The 17,402-nt window shown below is 38.8% G+C and overlaps 1 protein-coding gene across 12 annotated transcripts in view; it reads right to left on the bottom strand.

The window, feature by feature from the left end:
- LOC127432514 (splicing regulator ARVCF-like) overlaps positions 1 to 17,402 on the bottom strand; it is a 253,983-nt gene that overhangs the window by 49,969 nt on the left and 186,612 nt on the right. For 10 of the 12 annotated variants that reach the window (XM_051683768.1, XM_051683742.1, XM_051683750.1 and 7 more), the window contains 5 exons: positions 16,122 to 16,305; positions 7,922 to 8,039; positions 6,917 to 7,088; positions 3,556 to 3,573; positions 2,355 to 2,426 (listed from right to left, as the gene is read on the bottom strand). In XM_051683768.1, the coding sequence (XP_051539728.1) occupies positions 2,355 to 2,426; positions 3,556 to 3,573; positions 6,917 to 7,088; positions 7,922 to 8,039; positions 16,122 to 16,305 (564 nt within the window). The remainder of the gene's footprint in view (positions 1 to 2,354; positions 2,427 to 3,555; positions 3,574 to 6,916; positions 7,089 to 7,921; positions 8,040 to 16,121; positions 16,306 to 17,402) is intronic. The other 2 variants (XM_051683719.1, XM_051683733.1) reach the window with 1 other exon arrangement.

The raw sequence follows: 17,402 nt of genomic DNA, 5'->3' as shown, positions 1-17,402 counted from the left end.
TTAAAGTTCATAAAAAATCTTTTTTTTTTTTTTTTTTAAACACTGGACTTTAATACTTACTTAATTTACTAATTTTAAACCATGACTTATATTGGAATATTGGCATTACATTCATGTTGTTTAGCCAGAGGGGAACTGGCCCCCACAGTGAGCCTGGTTTCTCCCAAGGTTATTTTTCTCCATTAACAAACATCTTATGGAGTTTTGTGTTCCTTGCCACAGTCGCCTTCAGCTTGCTCACAGGGGTTCTAAATACAATTATTATTTAATTATTAAAATTTTTATACACAATTTACAATCATTTTTAATCAAACTACATACAGGTGCATCTCAATAAATTAGAATGTCATGAAAAAGTTCATTTATTTCAGTAATTCAACTCAAATTGTGAAACTCGTGTATTAAATAAATTCAATGCACACAGACTGAAGTAGTTTAAGTCTTTGGTTCTTTTAATTGTGATGATTTTGGCTCACATTTAACAAAAACCCACCAATTCACTATCTCAAAAAATTAGAATATGGTGACATGCCAATCAGCTAATCAACTCAAAACACCTGCAAAGGTTTCCTGAGCCTTCAAAATGGTCTCTCAGTTTGGTTCACTAGGCTACACAATCATGGGGAAGACTGCTGATCTGACAGTTGTCCAGAAGACAATCATTGACACCCTTCACAAGGAGGGTAAGCCACAAACATTCATTGCCAAAGAAGCTGGCTGTTCACAGAGTGCTGTATCCAAGCATGTTAACAGAAAGTTGAGTGGAAGGAAAAAGTGTGAAGAAAAAGATGCACAACCAACCGAGAGAACCGCAGCCTTATGAGGATTGTCAAGCAAAATCGATTCAAGAATTTGGGTGAACTTCACAAGGAATGGACTGAGGCTGGGGTCAAGGCATCAAGAGCCACCACACACAGACATGTCAAGAAATTTGGCTACAGTTGTCGTATTCCTCTTGTTAAGCCACTCCTGAACCACAGACAACGTCAGAGGCGTCTTACCTGGGCTAAGGAGAAGAAGAACTAGACTGTTGCCCAGTGTTCCAAAGTCCTCTTTTCAGATGAGAGCAAGTTTTGTATTTCATTTGGAAACCAAGGTCCTAGAGTCTGGAGGAAGGGTGGAGAAGCTCATAGCCCAAGTTGCTTGAAGTCCAGTGTTAAGTTTCCACAGTCTGTGATGATTTGGGGTGCAATGTCATCTGCTGGTGTTGGTCCATTGTGTTTTTTGAAAACCAAAGTCACTGCACCCGTTTACCAAGAAATTTTGGAGCACTTCAGGCTTCCTTCTGCTGACCAGCTTTTTAAAGATGCTGATTTCATTTTCCAGCAGGATTTGGCACCTGCCCACACTGCCAAAAGCACCAAAAGTTGGTTAAATGACCATGGTGTTGGTGTGCTTGACTGGCCAGCAAACTCACCAGACCTGAACCCCATAGAGAATCTATGGGGTATTGTCAAGAGGAAAATGAGAAACAAGAGACCAAAAAATGCAGATGAGCTGAAAGCCACTGTCAAAGAAACCTGGGCTTCCATACCACCTCAGCAGTGCCACAAACTGATCACCTCCATGCCACGCCGAATTGAGGCAGTAATTAAAGCAAAAGGAGCCCCTACCAAGTATTGAGTACATATACAGTAAATGAACATACTTTCCAGAAGGCCAACAATTCACTAAAAATGTTTTTTTTATTGGTCTTATGATGTATTCTAATCTTTTGAGATAGTGAATTGGTGGGTTTTTGTTAAATGTGAGCGAAAATCATCACAATTAAAAGAACCAAAGACTTAAACTACTTCAGTCTGTGTGCATTGAATTTATTTAATACACGAGTTTCACAATTTGAGTTGAATTACTGAAATAAATGAACTTTTCCACGACATTCTAATTTATTGAGATGCACCTGTAATGGTCATTCTAAGACTTTATAGATATTACAGTTAATTTTTTTTTTAATTGCTTTGAAACAAATAAAAATTACATAACTTATGTGATACCAGGGACTTCCCAATAGATCTCTGCATGCTGATGCGCACTCGAAGCACTTAGTACAAATATAGACCATCGCTTTAAAATACATCTTACTGAAAAGTGCATTCTCATAGTCTTTTCACATCCCACAGTTCTATGCAGCATAATCCTTCACTGTTCATGGTGTCGGGGCAAAGAAGGCTAATTTTAGATTATAATTTTGCTGGCATTCACATCCTCAAAGCAATTCACCCGCTTTTCTTGATAAGATTTCTCTCTTTCAGGGAAAGAGACCAGAGAGTCAGGCCTTTTCCTGTCGCTTTTTCAAAAGAGTGACAACTTAAAGATGTAATAATTCTGTGGTGTCAAAAGGAAGACATACATACCTTTAGTGGGTTCTGTGCGCTTGGGTAGATCCAGCGTGTCATAGTTTTTGTCATGCTCTCCGTTTTTCCTCCCTAAGTGAAGAAGGGGAAAACAGAGTGAGAGAGTGTGAGGGAGAATGAAAGAAAAAGCAGTTGTAAGTGTCACTCTATGTGAGACAGAACTGTACAGGTATGAAAATGTCAAGTTCACTTAAGATGCAGACACACAAAGTCAAAGACACATAAGCCACACATAAATCTAGCTACTAAATCTAACATGAATATGTAGGGGATAATGTATGATCAGTCGGTCATCTTCACAAATTAAACCCTGACAGGTGATCAGGGCGATAATTACAGGCTGACAGTACATGATCCTGCTTATAACACGACAACTTACCAAATAAATACATGGACATAAAATATTCATTTGAGTTTAAATTACTTTATTACCTTATAAACTGGCTTAAGGTTTCTGCTAAGAAAAATAGTCCATTACAATGTAAATATCAATCAGCCTAGAAACAAAATGAACAGTGGAACAATATTCCAATTTTAATTTACTTTTTTTTATTTTTTATTAAATCAGTAATCCAAGTTACTTTTTCTAAGTAGCATTTAGTTAACATATTTAGCTACAATGTAATATGTCTTCCTCTAGTTTAAGTTCTTTCTCACCCAGCTCACCATTTTGAGTTGCAAGATGAAAACAGAGAGACCGCTGATTGATACGAGACATGAAAGTAGCACCGGTATGTTGCCATGGACAACGGTCAATTATACAAAATTATAGAAAAATATTTGACTCAATGCCGCAATTGACCTATTAGAAGTAAGTACCTCCATTAATCATGCAGAAAACGTCATGGAGGACAGCTGTCTATAAGAGAGCTAAGTAATGAATACCACTCCACAATCAAACACACCAAGAACATAAACATTAAAGCAATAGACAGGAAGACAGGTGAAAGCCAGGACTCATTAACAGATAACGGCACAGACACACAGACAGTCTATGCCAGCTGAAAGTGGCTTTGAACAGACTAAATTGGCACAGGTTTGACATTTCCTTTAAGATGAAATGCTGGCCAGAAATTTAAGGATGGAAGGTGAAAGAGTGGAAGAGGGACGGTGATGAAGAGTTGAGTCTCATGAATATAGAGGGAGGTGTAATATGAGAGTATGTTGAGGGACAGAGAGTCAGACAGGACGAGAGACTCACCTTGATTAAACCATTCCTCTACAGTAAGCCAACGCAGCAGCAGCAAGACCAATAAGGAAAAAAAGCAGGCAGGGGAAAAGGGAGGAGATTCAGAGAGAGTGTGTATAAAAGAGGACATAACTTCTTTGTGAACTACTTTAAATGTACAAAGGAAAGGAGAGAGTGTATACAATAAGTTCATAGGAAATACAAAGTTGAGGGGAGAGTCAGTCACACTGGTTTCCTCAGGTTAAGACACCAGGAAGGAATGTTTATGTGTGCACAGCTTTCAGTAAACATTCAGAAAGAGGCATCTCGATTTGGCAGCAAAGTCTGGTTAACCCTCTATTCCTTAAAGGAATAGTTCACCCCAAAACGATAATTCTCTCAATATTGACCACGTTTACATGCACTTAAGAAAACGGTTTATTTCAGGGTTTATGCAGAAAACAGCTTTCTGATATGTCATGTAAACAAGAACGCTGTTTTCTATATGCGATTTAAGGGATTAAGATAAAGCGGTTTAACACACCTAGGTTTCTCCCGGAGAACACGGCACATGTGGTCATGTAAACGCATAAGATGTGTTTATTCCCCAATGCATGGGGCTGTAGATTTTTCCCCTTTTTCACCCAATTTGGAATGCCCAATTCCCGATGTGCTTTTAAGTCCTCGTGGTCGCGTAGTGATTCGCCTCAGTCCGGGTGGCGGAGGACGAATCCCAGTTGCCTCCGCGCCTGAGATCGTCAACCCGCGCATCTTATCACGTGGCTTGTTGAGCGTGTTGCCATGGAGACATAGCATGTGTGGAGGCTTCAACTCACCACGCGCCCCACCGAGAACGAACCACATTATAGCGACCACGAGGAGGTTACCCCGTGTGACTCTACCCTCCCTAGCAACCGGGCCAATTTGGATGCTTAGGAGACCTGGCTGGAGTCACTCAGCATGCCCTGGGATTCGAACTAACACACCTATCCTATCCTGGGATTCGAAAAGCAAACTCCAGGGGTGGTAGCCAGCGTCTTTACCACTGAGCTACCCAGGCCCCCCAGAATTCAGCATTTCTCGGAGTTCAGTGGGAAAATCGCATCCAGTATAAACTTTTCCAAATTATACACACTAATGTAAAAAAATCTACAGTCCCTCACCTTTCCGTATATGCGCTCGTACACTGGGGGAATCCTGGAGTTTTACGTAAGAGGGAAACCCCACTATTGCAGTGCAATTCCACTGCAGCTTGCAATAGAAAGTGAAGGAAACAAAAACAGCAAATGAAGAAGCAACAGAAAATAAAATAGTGAAGTCTTCCTTGGATCACGTTTGTTATTTACACAAGCGTTGCGGGGAAACACTGTTGCTGTGGATAAAGCTGCTTTCTGAATGATCCGCATGTATACAGGAGTGAAGAGAAAGCCGCTAACACAGATCATGTAAATGCCTACCAATTTCAGGCCTTAAGCAGCTTTCTCGTGGTTATTCACTCACCCTTATGCTGTCTCAAATTTATATGACTTTCCATTTTCTGCAGAACACAAACAAAATTATTTTGAAGGAGATATGATGTATATTTTCCCATACAATTCAAGTCAATGGGATCCAAAATTTCAAGCTCCAAAAAGCACACGAAGGCAGCATAAAGGACTCGAGTGGTTTAATCCATGTCTTCTGAAGTGATGCAATCGAGTTTGGGTGAGAAACAGAGCAAAATATAACTCCATTTTAACTCTAAATCTTGACATCAGCAGTCTTCTTGGTGCGTTTATGAGAGAAGCTCATTCACACTTCCTTGCGCTTGACGTATGCACAGAGGCAGAGGGTGAGTAAATGATGAGAGAATTATAATTTTGGGGGGGATGAACTATCCCTTTAAGAGCCCCTTAAATGCTATCAGCAGGACCACAGATAATCTGTGCCTGGATAATTCCACAGAAAGATTTCTGCAGAACTGGAACGCCCACTATTCATAAAATCTCGTGAAAACTATAAAACTGCTCTCAGATCTATTTAAAAAGGGTAGCCTCTGCTTATGCTGTAATAGTCTTGGTATGTCCAGTATAAAGTCATAGTAAAAACTTATAAACATGTGGAACACCAAGAAATAAAGCAGCTTAATGAACCCCTTTTCACACTTTTTGGTTTTGGAATGAGGAAGTAAGATCTGCAGGGTAAACTTCCATAGAGGTGAATGGGAGTGAATTTGCCCCATTTGCTCCAACATAAAAATAAAAAAAAGAACGGCACTATTATGTTCCAATATATTTCCAAATGAAGAAAAAATAGAGAGTGACGAATTATGACAGTCAGAAGAGAGAAGACTGCACATTTACGGTCACTTTCTCAGCAGCCGTATTAGAAACCTCATTGCATATGTGCTAACTTTTTATTTTACGCTGCTAAATAAGGTGGAAATGCGTCCTCACAGTCTGTGAAAAGGGTCCATCAAAATTCTAAATATACAGCACAACTTTAATTTGCAGTAAACCAGCATAGCAGCATACACTAAATAATTATTTTGCTGTTGAAAGTGAAACTGTCAAAAAGAGTTTCGTGAGCAAGACTAAATTATGCCTTTAACTCTGGTAAAAAATTTCTGGGAAAATTAGGTTGTCCTAATAGCTTTCCGGAAACTAATAATGTTTTTTTAGGGCCATTTTTAAAAAATATATAAATATAGATCACTCGTAACTTCAAAGTTAACGGAAAGGGCTTATATCTCCAGGGCCACTGACAGATAAACAAACCTCATTAAGAAGGGTCCATGAGGCACACTATGCCATCAATGTTGTCATCTCTTCTGTTTACACACTCACATTTAATTTTGCCACTTCAGATATTTTTATGACTTCTAAAGGTCTGTTCAAGAATCAGTTTGCTTATTTAAATCATTAAAATATTCAAGAAGTCTCTCTTCAGTTAGTATGAGAAAGAGGTAAAAAACCTGGACAATTAATGCAAGTAATTAATATAAGCAATAAGACCAGTTGGAACCTGGAAATAAAAACCTGTACTAGATTTCTTACACATAGCACATGGCACTGAGTTTAAACAAACTGATTCAACTCACTACAGAGCGATACAATGCACCACCACAGATGCTGAACATACACCCACATCCATTTAAAGATGAATATTGATTCAACATTGATACCCCAGACACACACTACAGTTGTGGGTCATAAGCCACATAGGAACGCAGGCAAAACAATAGAGCCTCAAGCATAATTTAGCTCCCTATTATTTGCCCCCATTTTAATTTATGATGTTGTTTAAATGATAGGATAGCAATGGACTCTTTGAACTTGTTTTCATTTGACAGAAACATCAGGCTGTTGATTAACATTCATGAGATGATGACTCAGATGAAGGATTCGATTCTGACCTTTGGCCTTCTTTCCCCCAAAGCAACCTGCATCATCTTTCTTCTTTCTCTGAGTGCTGGCAGAGCCGGGGCCCTGAAGAGCCGAAGTCTCCTGGAACTTCTCAGCCCCTGGAACCTCCTTGTGCACGTGGTAGGACAGGTTCCTCATGATGCAAACACAATTCTCCACAGACTAAAAGAAAGAGAGAGAGAGAGACCTTTTATTTAGTACAGCCATTCTTGGAAAAAGAGGACTATGCACTGGCATTTGTCCAATAAAGACTATGTACAGTAATTAGTATTTACCAGATTGGCCAAATACAGAATTCTGCTGTCAAATATAATGAATGTTTTTTCGCATCACTACGCAGTCTCCGTTTAACTTTACCACATAATAAAATAATTACAACTAAAATCAATATTTCCTGTCCATTTATTTATTTATTTATTTATAAAGAAAGTAACCATGTAAAATGCAAGGCAAGTTTATTTATATAGCACACTGCATTCACAGTAGTAATTCAAAGTGCTTTACATGGAAATTATATAGAAAGTAAAAGATAATGGACATAAAAGTAAGAACAAGAAAATAAAAATAAGAGTTAAAAAGACAAAACATTTAACACTAAGTTCGGGGCGAACTCAGTGTTAAATTTAAGCAGGATAATGTCCAGCCAGCCAATCAGTATAAAAAATAAACCCCTTTAGGGTGATGCAACACCTGATCATTTGTTGTGCATCCTTCAAAGGCTGAGGGAGAATTCACTAATTGCAGTTGCTGATAGCGTAGTTTATGATTTTGATGTCTGTATTGTTTAAGTACTCAATTCACTAGAACAGGCTATAAGAGCCTTTACATATTAATCTCAGTGCTCCCTTTAAAGGCAAATATTGGATTATTTCCATCCATCAGATACTGTACCAAATAAGACCTACCAAATGTCAAGACAGGACACAAGAATGTATAATGATTAAACAGAGACTGATATATGCCCCAGCTGCCTTCTTTCTTCTGAAGACACTCACCTTGTTGTTCATGTCCTTCTTTCCAACAGCAGACTGCAGTGCATGCAGCAAGGCATCTACCAGCCCCTCACACTCTCGCAACCGTCTACGTGCCTCTGCACCATCTGAACTCACATTCCTATGGCAAAAGCATGAGTAAGCAAAAGCAGTTTTTACTAACTATACATAACAAGCTATAACACAAAAATATTTTCTATTAGGGCTGTCGATTTAATATTTTTATTTAGTGCAATGAACCAAAAAACAAACATTATGTGATAAAAGACTAACACAATTAATCATGCTCCCCCAGACCAGCGAGCAAATGTTTCAGTTCAATGCTTTCTTCAGTGCTCACTATATAAATTACAAGTCATTCCTTTTGTAGACATATGAATAGAAGCAAGCTATGTAAAGTCATCGCTTTCATTCTCTGGCACAATAATGCAATGTCTTTGGATATATGCATAGCCACACCATTTTTCCTTGCAAATATTGATCTGCAATTATTATATTAATTTGAATCATTTATCACTGTGTAATCAGTTTGATCAGTTTTTGTTATTGATTGAATAATTTTTAACAATTCAAATATTAGAATGAAAGATTTCAATTAGTTTATACAATGGCTGACTGATATGATTAAGAGCCAAGCCTGACAAAATCAAGTGGACCCAGACACATCGAACATCAGAGCAAAGGGCAGGCTGACTTCAGTTATACTATAAATATATATTAAAAAAACTTGAGGTTATTACTACTCAAATTAGCTGACCTGAAGTGTAACTTGCACCTCTGGACCTCACAAATGCCCTGACACACAGAACTGCACAGGAACAGTGCAATTCTGCCAAGTTTATGCCCTTTTAAATACACAAAGGCAATCATCTGAGAGCAGGGAACTGATTGGAAAAAAAAAAAAAGTTTAATGGTATCCAATCCAATTAAACCCACATTCAAGCGTTGTTCAGCCAAGGCACTTTCAGTTACCCATCATTAATGATCTCAGACCTGCCCTTATCATCCTAATTTATTATTAGGCAAAATACAAACTGGTCTCAGATCAGTAATGAAGGACAAAATCAACCTTCTCTTTTTCTTTTTTTTTCTTTTTTTTATACAAAACAGATGAAGGACATATTACAATAGAAAATTATGAGGTAAGTGTAATATAAGAAAAAGGAAAAGAATGTCAGATGTGTCCACACCTGAGCAGACACTATGAGCCATCTGGGTTCTTCATTCTACACCCCAAGATTTCTTTAGTGCCGGCTGTTCAGCTGTAGTTCTTCATAACTACATTGCAAAGTTGAAATCCTACCAATAATAAAATAAATAAATAAATAAATAAATAAATAAAAATAAAAAAAATGTACTCTGGAGTAGGGCTGAAACGATTAGTCGACGTTACTGACAACGTTAACAGGTAAAAATTGTCGACAAACATTTTCATTGTCAAATAGACTTTGATCTCATTTAATGTAACATGAGATCATATTCAACTCTAATGATGACGCGTGAGAGGAGCAAAGGAATTTTAAATCCATTTGCAGTAGAACAATCATATGGAATACAACATTTTCCAGCTGTACATCTGTTGTGGCTACGGTCCAGAGATATAAGAGATGGACTTTGTTTTTACAGTGACCTGCCTTTTTCATTCTTAATGTCTGAATGACAGTCCGCACAATGCACAATAACCGGCCTCTAATTTATTTTAAGTCATTCTTAAATGAGACGGAGGTTTCAGCATGTAAAACATTTTTTTTTTATATAGCCTTAGCAATTTCCTTCCCTCCATAATAATAGGTATGTACAGTACTTTGTGTAGGAATCCATGATTCACTGGCTGATGCATGCAATAAAGACATTGTAACCGAGAAATCCTTGCAGAATCTTGTGAAGTAATGTGGATGCTTTAATGTTAAAATAATGGCTCTGCTTTTGTTAATACTTTATAATAATAATGCTTATGCATACAATACATTCACCATCTCACAGGTCTTAGGTATGTGTATCATTACAGCATATCTCTGTAATGTAAATAATGCCATATTGTGTAAATGCTGCCCTATTGAGTCAATTTTATTGCTTGTAATTTACAGAAGTAGCTGATGTAATTTACTGCCATGCAGATCACTTTGTATGATCTCTCTGTTTCAATGTTAAACGTTGACATGCAGCTTCCTGAAGAAAATACTTTCAAACTTCTCAAGGTCAGACAAAGTGCTACACCCACTACTATCAACAGGAATAGCAAACTTTCATATTTGTCACAATAAAATTAATAAAATGTGCAGAAACACTGCAAACAAGACTCTGCCTCCAAGCAGCTTACTAGGCAACAGATGTCACTGCATACAGTTTCCATGGATACAGCCTGAGCTGAGGCTTGAAAGACAGGATGAGGACGGAGCGGCGTTGTACACAACCGCATGTCAGAGAAGATGTGTGCTGGTGCCCCACTGCGAGGTGCCATCATGTGGAAACACATTCCCATTTCCACTGCCCCATAGACTACCAACACACACACCAGGACTGGCTGTCCTACCACCTCTTATTGAAACACTCTTTATCCTCATGCGACCCCGCCTGCTCATGCACGTACATTATGTTTTGTCTTTGCTATATGCTCTGCATAATTTAATTTCATTTAAACCAGCTGATCTCAGTTCAGGACACTCTGGGCTGTCATTAAAGGGTTAAACATTTGATGCGCCGAGTCATGTGACACAACAACATGTTGAACATTGAAACCTGTTTGAATCAAAAGACTAGAGTCTCTAGTTTCATCCGATATGCCATTTTGAAAATGTCATCGAATTATCATGAAACAGCAAGATGTTAAACATAATGACCACAGAGGAGGACTACAGGACTATTTTCCCCTTTGGAATTCTATATTTACTGTGCATTATCACACTGAGAATCAATGGGTTCATCCAAAAGCTGGAAAATGTTGCTTTCAGAGGCTGTATACGGAGTTAGTATGAAAATAAGGTGCATTTCAAACTGTTTTTTATTTTTATTTTATTTTTATTTTTTTTCAACTGAGACCAGACAGATAGCACACTGGAGGTTAAATCATTCACTTAATAGGGAGCAAGGGAGCATCCTATAGCTTTCCTATGCAGCTAAGTGCATTTGCTCCTAAAATCAGACTAAAAGTTCAGTTCCAGGCTGCAGATGATGTTCGCACCATAACATGGTTAGCAGACAAGGGACAATGTTAATCAGTACTTAGATTCAGAATTTATAATGTATAATTTTATATTAACATGGTTGGCAGTGATTGGACGATACTGGGCATTACTTTGAATTAGAATTAATTATGCTAATTTCTGATTGGTAAAATGCTTCAGCACAGTCTATCACTTGTTTGTTTGACTGTGCAAAGTGAGAACATTAAGATTCTGTTGCCACAGCATAAAAAAAAACAAAACACAACAACATTTTAACATAAAAGTCAAATCAAGTCAAATAATTTTTATTTGTAAAGTTTTTTATTTGTGCTTTTCCCAATACACATTGTTCCAAAGCAGCTTCACAGAAAATCAGCTCTAATGTTTTTAACGTCTCAAAAACATGAATAACCAACTAGCTACAAACCAAAAAGGGAAATGGAAAAAGAACAGAGCAGTCATGCTTGGGTCTCAGGAGGTTATACTCGATGAGGAATTGGCTAACCTGATAGTATTGATTAACCTGTCATGGTGCAAACGCCAAGAAGAGCCTTGGCAATGGAGAAAAAGCTAAAGAGATATAAGCAGGTTGAGAAAGAGTAAGAAAGAGAAAGATACAGAGACAAATACAGTAAGAGAAAATAAATTATTCCAGGTAATTCCACCTTCAGGACACGCTCCAGGATGTTTCCCTCGAAATGAAAGAGAACGAGATTAAATAAAAAGGCTGCTCTGCTTTATATAACAGCTAGTTCCGGTTCTCGAATCTGATCAGAAAAGCGGTGTTCCAAGAGTACTCATATTTAGTTAAAAGCACTAGGACGCTTTACAGTTTGTTTCACTCTGCCTGTCTGGGTTTGCAGTGTTCCAGACAGGCGGTGAGATGCTCGGCGACACGCAGCGGTTGATCGTGTGTGAGATGCTTAGATATGTTATTCTAGAAAAGAGATGGATTAGAGATACAGAGACAAAGATGAGTGAATAAAGACAGGGAGGTAGAGGCAAACAAGCAAAAGTTGGACTTGGCCAAGCAGGTTGCAGCACCAACACACAAGCAGCAGGAGATAAGAGGCCTGGCTGCTTTTGAAAAACAGAGAGAGAAAACACAGCCCTGTCTCTCTGGAGCTTCAGTGCTTAGCTCCCACACAACACAGTACACAATTTGAATTAAAAACTGGCTAGAAAGAAGAGAGATAGATAGAAAGATAGATAGATAGATAGACAGACAGACAGACAGACAGACAGACAGAGAGAGAGAGAGAGAGAGAGAGAGAGAGAGAGAGAGTGTGAGAGAGATTGATAGAGAGCAAGCAAGAGAGAGAGAGATAGATAGAGAGATATATAGATAGATAGATAGATAGATGAGAGAGAGAGAGAGAGAGAGATAGAGAGATAGATAGATACATAGATAGAGAGAGAGAGAGAGAGAGAGGAATAAAAGAAAGAAGGAGACAGGTAGAACATTCACTCAGTGGTAAAATACCACACACCATTTCTGAAATTCCAGGTAGACATCCAAAATGTAAAAGTGTTGGGAACCTCTAAAAGCAGGGTTGGGAAATGTGAAGTTGAAAGTACCAGTGCCTCCTCATACAATCATGAGATTAACGATTAAATGAGAGCATATTCTCAAGGTCATTAAACAGACCTGCTTTGTCACTTAGTTAGCAAGCTAACTTAGCTAATTTAGACGATCAGACTTGTGAGCTAAGGTTTATATAGCCATGACAGACTAGGCAGACATAAAGTAGCTATTATCTTGATGTCTGTCCCCACAGCCAACACAACCAATGCTGTTTCCCTCTGACTATATAATTACATGGTCAGTTGTAGTTAAACAGACAACCTTAAAATACCAAGAGGGTTCCAATCTACCTCCATAATGTGATCACACTTCCCTACCTTCAAATAAAGTAATGGATTGGGCAGTGGTTCTCACATTTCTTTTGGTCGCGTCCCCCTTTCAAACTAGAAAATATTTTGCTTCCCCTCCCAATATACAGGTGCATCTCCATAAATTAGAATGTCGTGGAAAAGTTCATTTATTTCAGTAATTCAACTCAAATTGTGAAACTCGTGTATTAAATAAATTCAATGCACACAGACTGAAGTAGTTTAAGTCTTTGGTTCTTTTAATTGTGATGATTTTGGCTCACATTTAACAAAAACCCACCAATTCACTATCTCATAAAATTAGAATATGGTGACATGCCAATCAGCTAATCAACTCAAAACACCTGCAAAGGTTTCCTGAGCCTTCAAAATGGTCTCTCAGTTTGGTTCACTAGGCTACACAATCATGGGGAAGACTGCTGATCTGACAGTTGTCCAGAAGACAATCACTGACACACTTCACAAGGAGGGTAAGCCACAAACATTCATTGCCAAAGAAGCTGGCTGTTCACAGAATGCTGTATCCAAGCATGTTAACAGAAAGTTGAGTGGAAGGAAAAAGTGTGGAAGAAAAAGATGCACAACCAACTAAGAGAACCGCAGCCTTATGATTGTCCAGCAAAATCGATTCAAGAATTTGGGTGAACTTCACAAGGAATGGACTGAGGCTGGGGTCAAGGCATCAAGAGCCACCACACACAGACATGTCAAGGAATTTGGCTACAGTTGTCATATTCCTCTTGTTAAGCCACTCCTGAACCACAGACAACGTCAGAGGTGTCTTACCTGGGCTAAGGAGAAGAACTGGACTGTTGCCCAGTGGTCCAAAGTCCTCTTTTCAGATGAGAGCAAGTTTTGTATTTCATTTGGAAACCAAGGTCCTAGAGTCTGGAGGAAGGGTGGAGAAGCTCATAGCCCAAGTTGCTTGAAGTCCAGTGTTAAGTTTCCACAGTCTGTGATGATTTGGGGTGCAATGTCATCTGCTGGTGTTGGTCCATTGTGTTTTTTGAAAACCAAAGTCACTGCACCCGTTTACCAAGACATTTTGGAGCACTTCAGGCTTCCTTCTGCTGACCAGCTTTTTAAAGATGCTGATTTCATTTTCCAGCAGGATTTGGCACCTGCCCACACTGCCAAAAGCACCAAAAGTTGGTTAAATGACCATGGTGTTGGTGTGCTTGACTGGCCAGCAAACTCACCAGACCTGAACCCCATAGAGAATCTATGGGGTATTGTCAAGAGGAAAATGAGAAACAAGAGACCAAAAAATGCAGATGAGCTGAAGGCCACTGTCAAAGAAACCTGGGCTTCCATACCACCTCAGCATTGCCACAAACTGATCACCTCCATGCCACGCCGAATTGAGGCAGTAATTAAAGCAATAGGAGCCCCTATCAAGTATTGAGTACATATACAGTAAATTAACATACTTTCCAGAAGGCCAACAATTCACTAAAAATGTTTTTTTTATTGGTCTTATGATGCATTCTAATTTTTTGAGATAGTGAATTGGTGGGTTTTTGTTAAATATGAGCCAAAATCATCACAATTAAAAGAACCAAAGACTTAAACTACTTCAGTCTGTGTGCATTGAATTTATTTAATACACGAGTTTCACAATTTGAGTTGAATTACTGAAATAAATGAACTTTTCCACGACATTCTAATTTATTGAGATGCACCTCTATATATAGTATACAAAGTAGGGAAATGAAAGGATTTTGACTGTGACTGATAGTCACTGACTGTCAAGCTCCAAAAGCACCATAAAGTCATCCATAACACTCATGCGCTCTATTTCAGTCTTCCAAAGCCATAAGATAGCATTGAACTTGTGTTAGAATTTGGTGTGCATGCGGCGACAACATCCTTGTTTACATAAGCGGAATGAGCGCACCTGAAACTATATATAACGGAGGAGGAGGAGAAGGAAAAAATGCACAAAACTTCCATGTACTGTCACAGTGGCAAATCTGAAAGAGTGAAATTGAAGAAGATATGAGCCCAAGGGCAGTGTTTCACGCCTCTTTTATACTACCTCCTCCACACACTTTAAGAAGCACTGATTTAGGGTGTATTCTGTTGAGACATTGGGGAACCACTGGTGCATTTGGAGAGGTGTGAACCATTCCAAAAAAATCTGGCAAACATGAAAGAACAAAAAAGTTCTGCCAAACATGTAGCAAATTTTTGCTCATTATTTTCATATGCAAATGAGATTTGCACCAGATTGCTGAGACAAGCAGTGACTACACTAAAAAGCAACAAACAAGAAAACACAGTTTCCTCTTCAGGAAGAGAGCAAAATAAACCTGGGCTTCTCTTAGATGGCAATTTTCTCTTGCCTTTAGAGACAGGAGTGAGTGCAAGGAAGAAAAACTGTCTCGAGTTATTGTGGTAGGATGCAGGCAGGGTAACCATGGAGATATAAAACCCTTTAGTGACTGGATATCTTCATCAAAAGCTAAGCTGCTAAAATGACCCCCAGAGGAACGGATCAGTGTCTGCAGGGAGGCTCGTAACATAATAGCAAATATAGCTATATATAGAATAGGCAGAGACCATCAATTTTAGCCTTTTGTTATAATATGGAGATGGAACAAACACATAACGTTTTTATATTTTTTCATAGATTTTGTCAGAAGACAAATAAGGTCAACATATCCATTATTTCCACCACTGTTTTCCATATAGAGGCAACAGTCATTTAGTTCAGTTTTGACTGCTGTTCCCATAGGTAGTAAGAACCATATTTTCAAAGCTAAACAATTAGATGGCTCCTCTAGTCAACAATGAACATAAATCAAACAGTATCTAGTGACTGGTATATGGCCGTGTCACAAAACAGAACCACTTGACAATGAGTTAGGCCACCACCTGGTTTGTTAGTCATTACAAGAGAGCCAGACACAATCCTAATATACTCAAATGGATTCCTTATTTTGTTCATTTGAAACTTTTTAATAATCAAATTAGGATAGACTACATGGGTAAAAGCTTTTTGCTGAAACCCAATAAGACTTTTAAAACATGGTTCAATGATATTGCTCTAGTTCTATTTAAGTTGACAAAGATAGGGAAGATACTTCAGCCATCAGAAGATAAGTCCAAGCAATTAATCACCTCCCAAAGTAAGATCACCATACCTTAGACATCCTGATGTGTTCTTGAAGACGGTGGTCCATTCTGCATCGCGTGGCTTTGAGTCCTCATTGGGCTCGTGTTCCCAGCCAGAATGAGGGATGATGACCTCGTTAGTCATCGTTTGAAGTCCGTGGTTAATTATCACCATCTTCAGAGGCTCATAGGATGATAAGTTCCAAAGTGTCCCTAACAGGTGGAGTGAGAGATGGATAGAGAGAAATGGGGGAGAAAAAAAAAAAAAAAAAAAAAAAAAAAAAAAGAGTAAGAGAGGGTTATATCTCTTAACATACTGTAAAAAGAGCTAGCAACAAAAATAGAAATAACAAAAGAGGCACTACAGTTAAGTTTCTCTCTTTTACAGTTATAGCTTGTCAGAATATACAGTAATAATGACCCTGGTGAAAACTTGCATAAAATCCAATTCAGACTGTGCACACCAAAGGTCTTTTATTAGGACTTTCTTAGGACTTTGGTCACAATTGACTTTGACAAACTCACTGAGCGTGTTGACACGTATAATTTTACACCCAGGGCTTGACATTAACTTTTTGGCTGACCCGCCACTGTGGCTAGTGGTATTCCAAAGTCATTAGCCACTCATTGTGCTCTATGTTTCGCTGCAGTTTTCTGGTGAAATTAACACTAGAGGCAGAGGTTTTGTTTGAAAATGAATTGATTTGGGGGCCTGGGTAGCTCAGCGAGTATTGACGCTGACTACCACCCCTGAAGTCACGAGTTCGAATCCAGGGTGTGCTGAGTGACTCCAGCCAGGTCTCCTAAGCAACCAAATTGGCCCGGTTGCTAGGGAGGGTAGAGTCACATGGGGTAACCTCCTCGTGGTCACAATTAAGTGGTTCTCGCTCTCAGTGGGGTACGTGGTAAGTTGTACGTGAATCGCAGAAAGCAGCATGAGCCTCCACATGTTGTGAGTCTCCGTGGTGTCATGCACATCAAGCCACGTGATAAAATGCATGGATTGAAGGTCTCAGAAGTGGAGGCAACTGAGACTTGTCCTCCGGATTGCCACCCGGATTGAGCTGAGTAACCGCACCACCATGAGGCCTAGTAAGTAGCGGAAATTGGGCATTCCAAAATTGGGGAGAAAAGGGGATAAAAAAAAAAAAGAAAAAAAAAGAAAAGAAAAAAAGAAAGAAAATGAATTGATTTCGCTACATTTCTGCCTCCATTACAGCATACTTTGGAAAATGATGACCTCAGGAAACTGAAAAAGGAGTTTTCAAATGAAAACAGATTAGTGTGGATGTGGTGTAAGATTATATGCA

This window comes from Myxocyprinus asiaticus, chromosome 4 (genome assembly GCF_019703515.2).
Source record: "Myxocyprinus asiaticus isolate MX2 ecotype Aquarium Trade chromosome 4, UBuf_Myxa_2, whole genome shotgun sequence".
In the NCBI taxonomy this organism is placed as follows: Eukaryota; Metazoa; Chordata; class Actinopteri; order Cypriniformes; family Catostomidae; genus Myxocyprinus; species Myxocyprinus asiaticus.
This window is presented reverse-complemented; position numbering and strand designations above follow the sequence as displayed.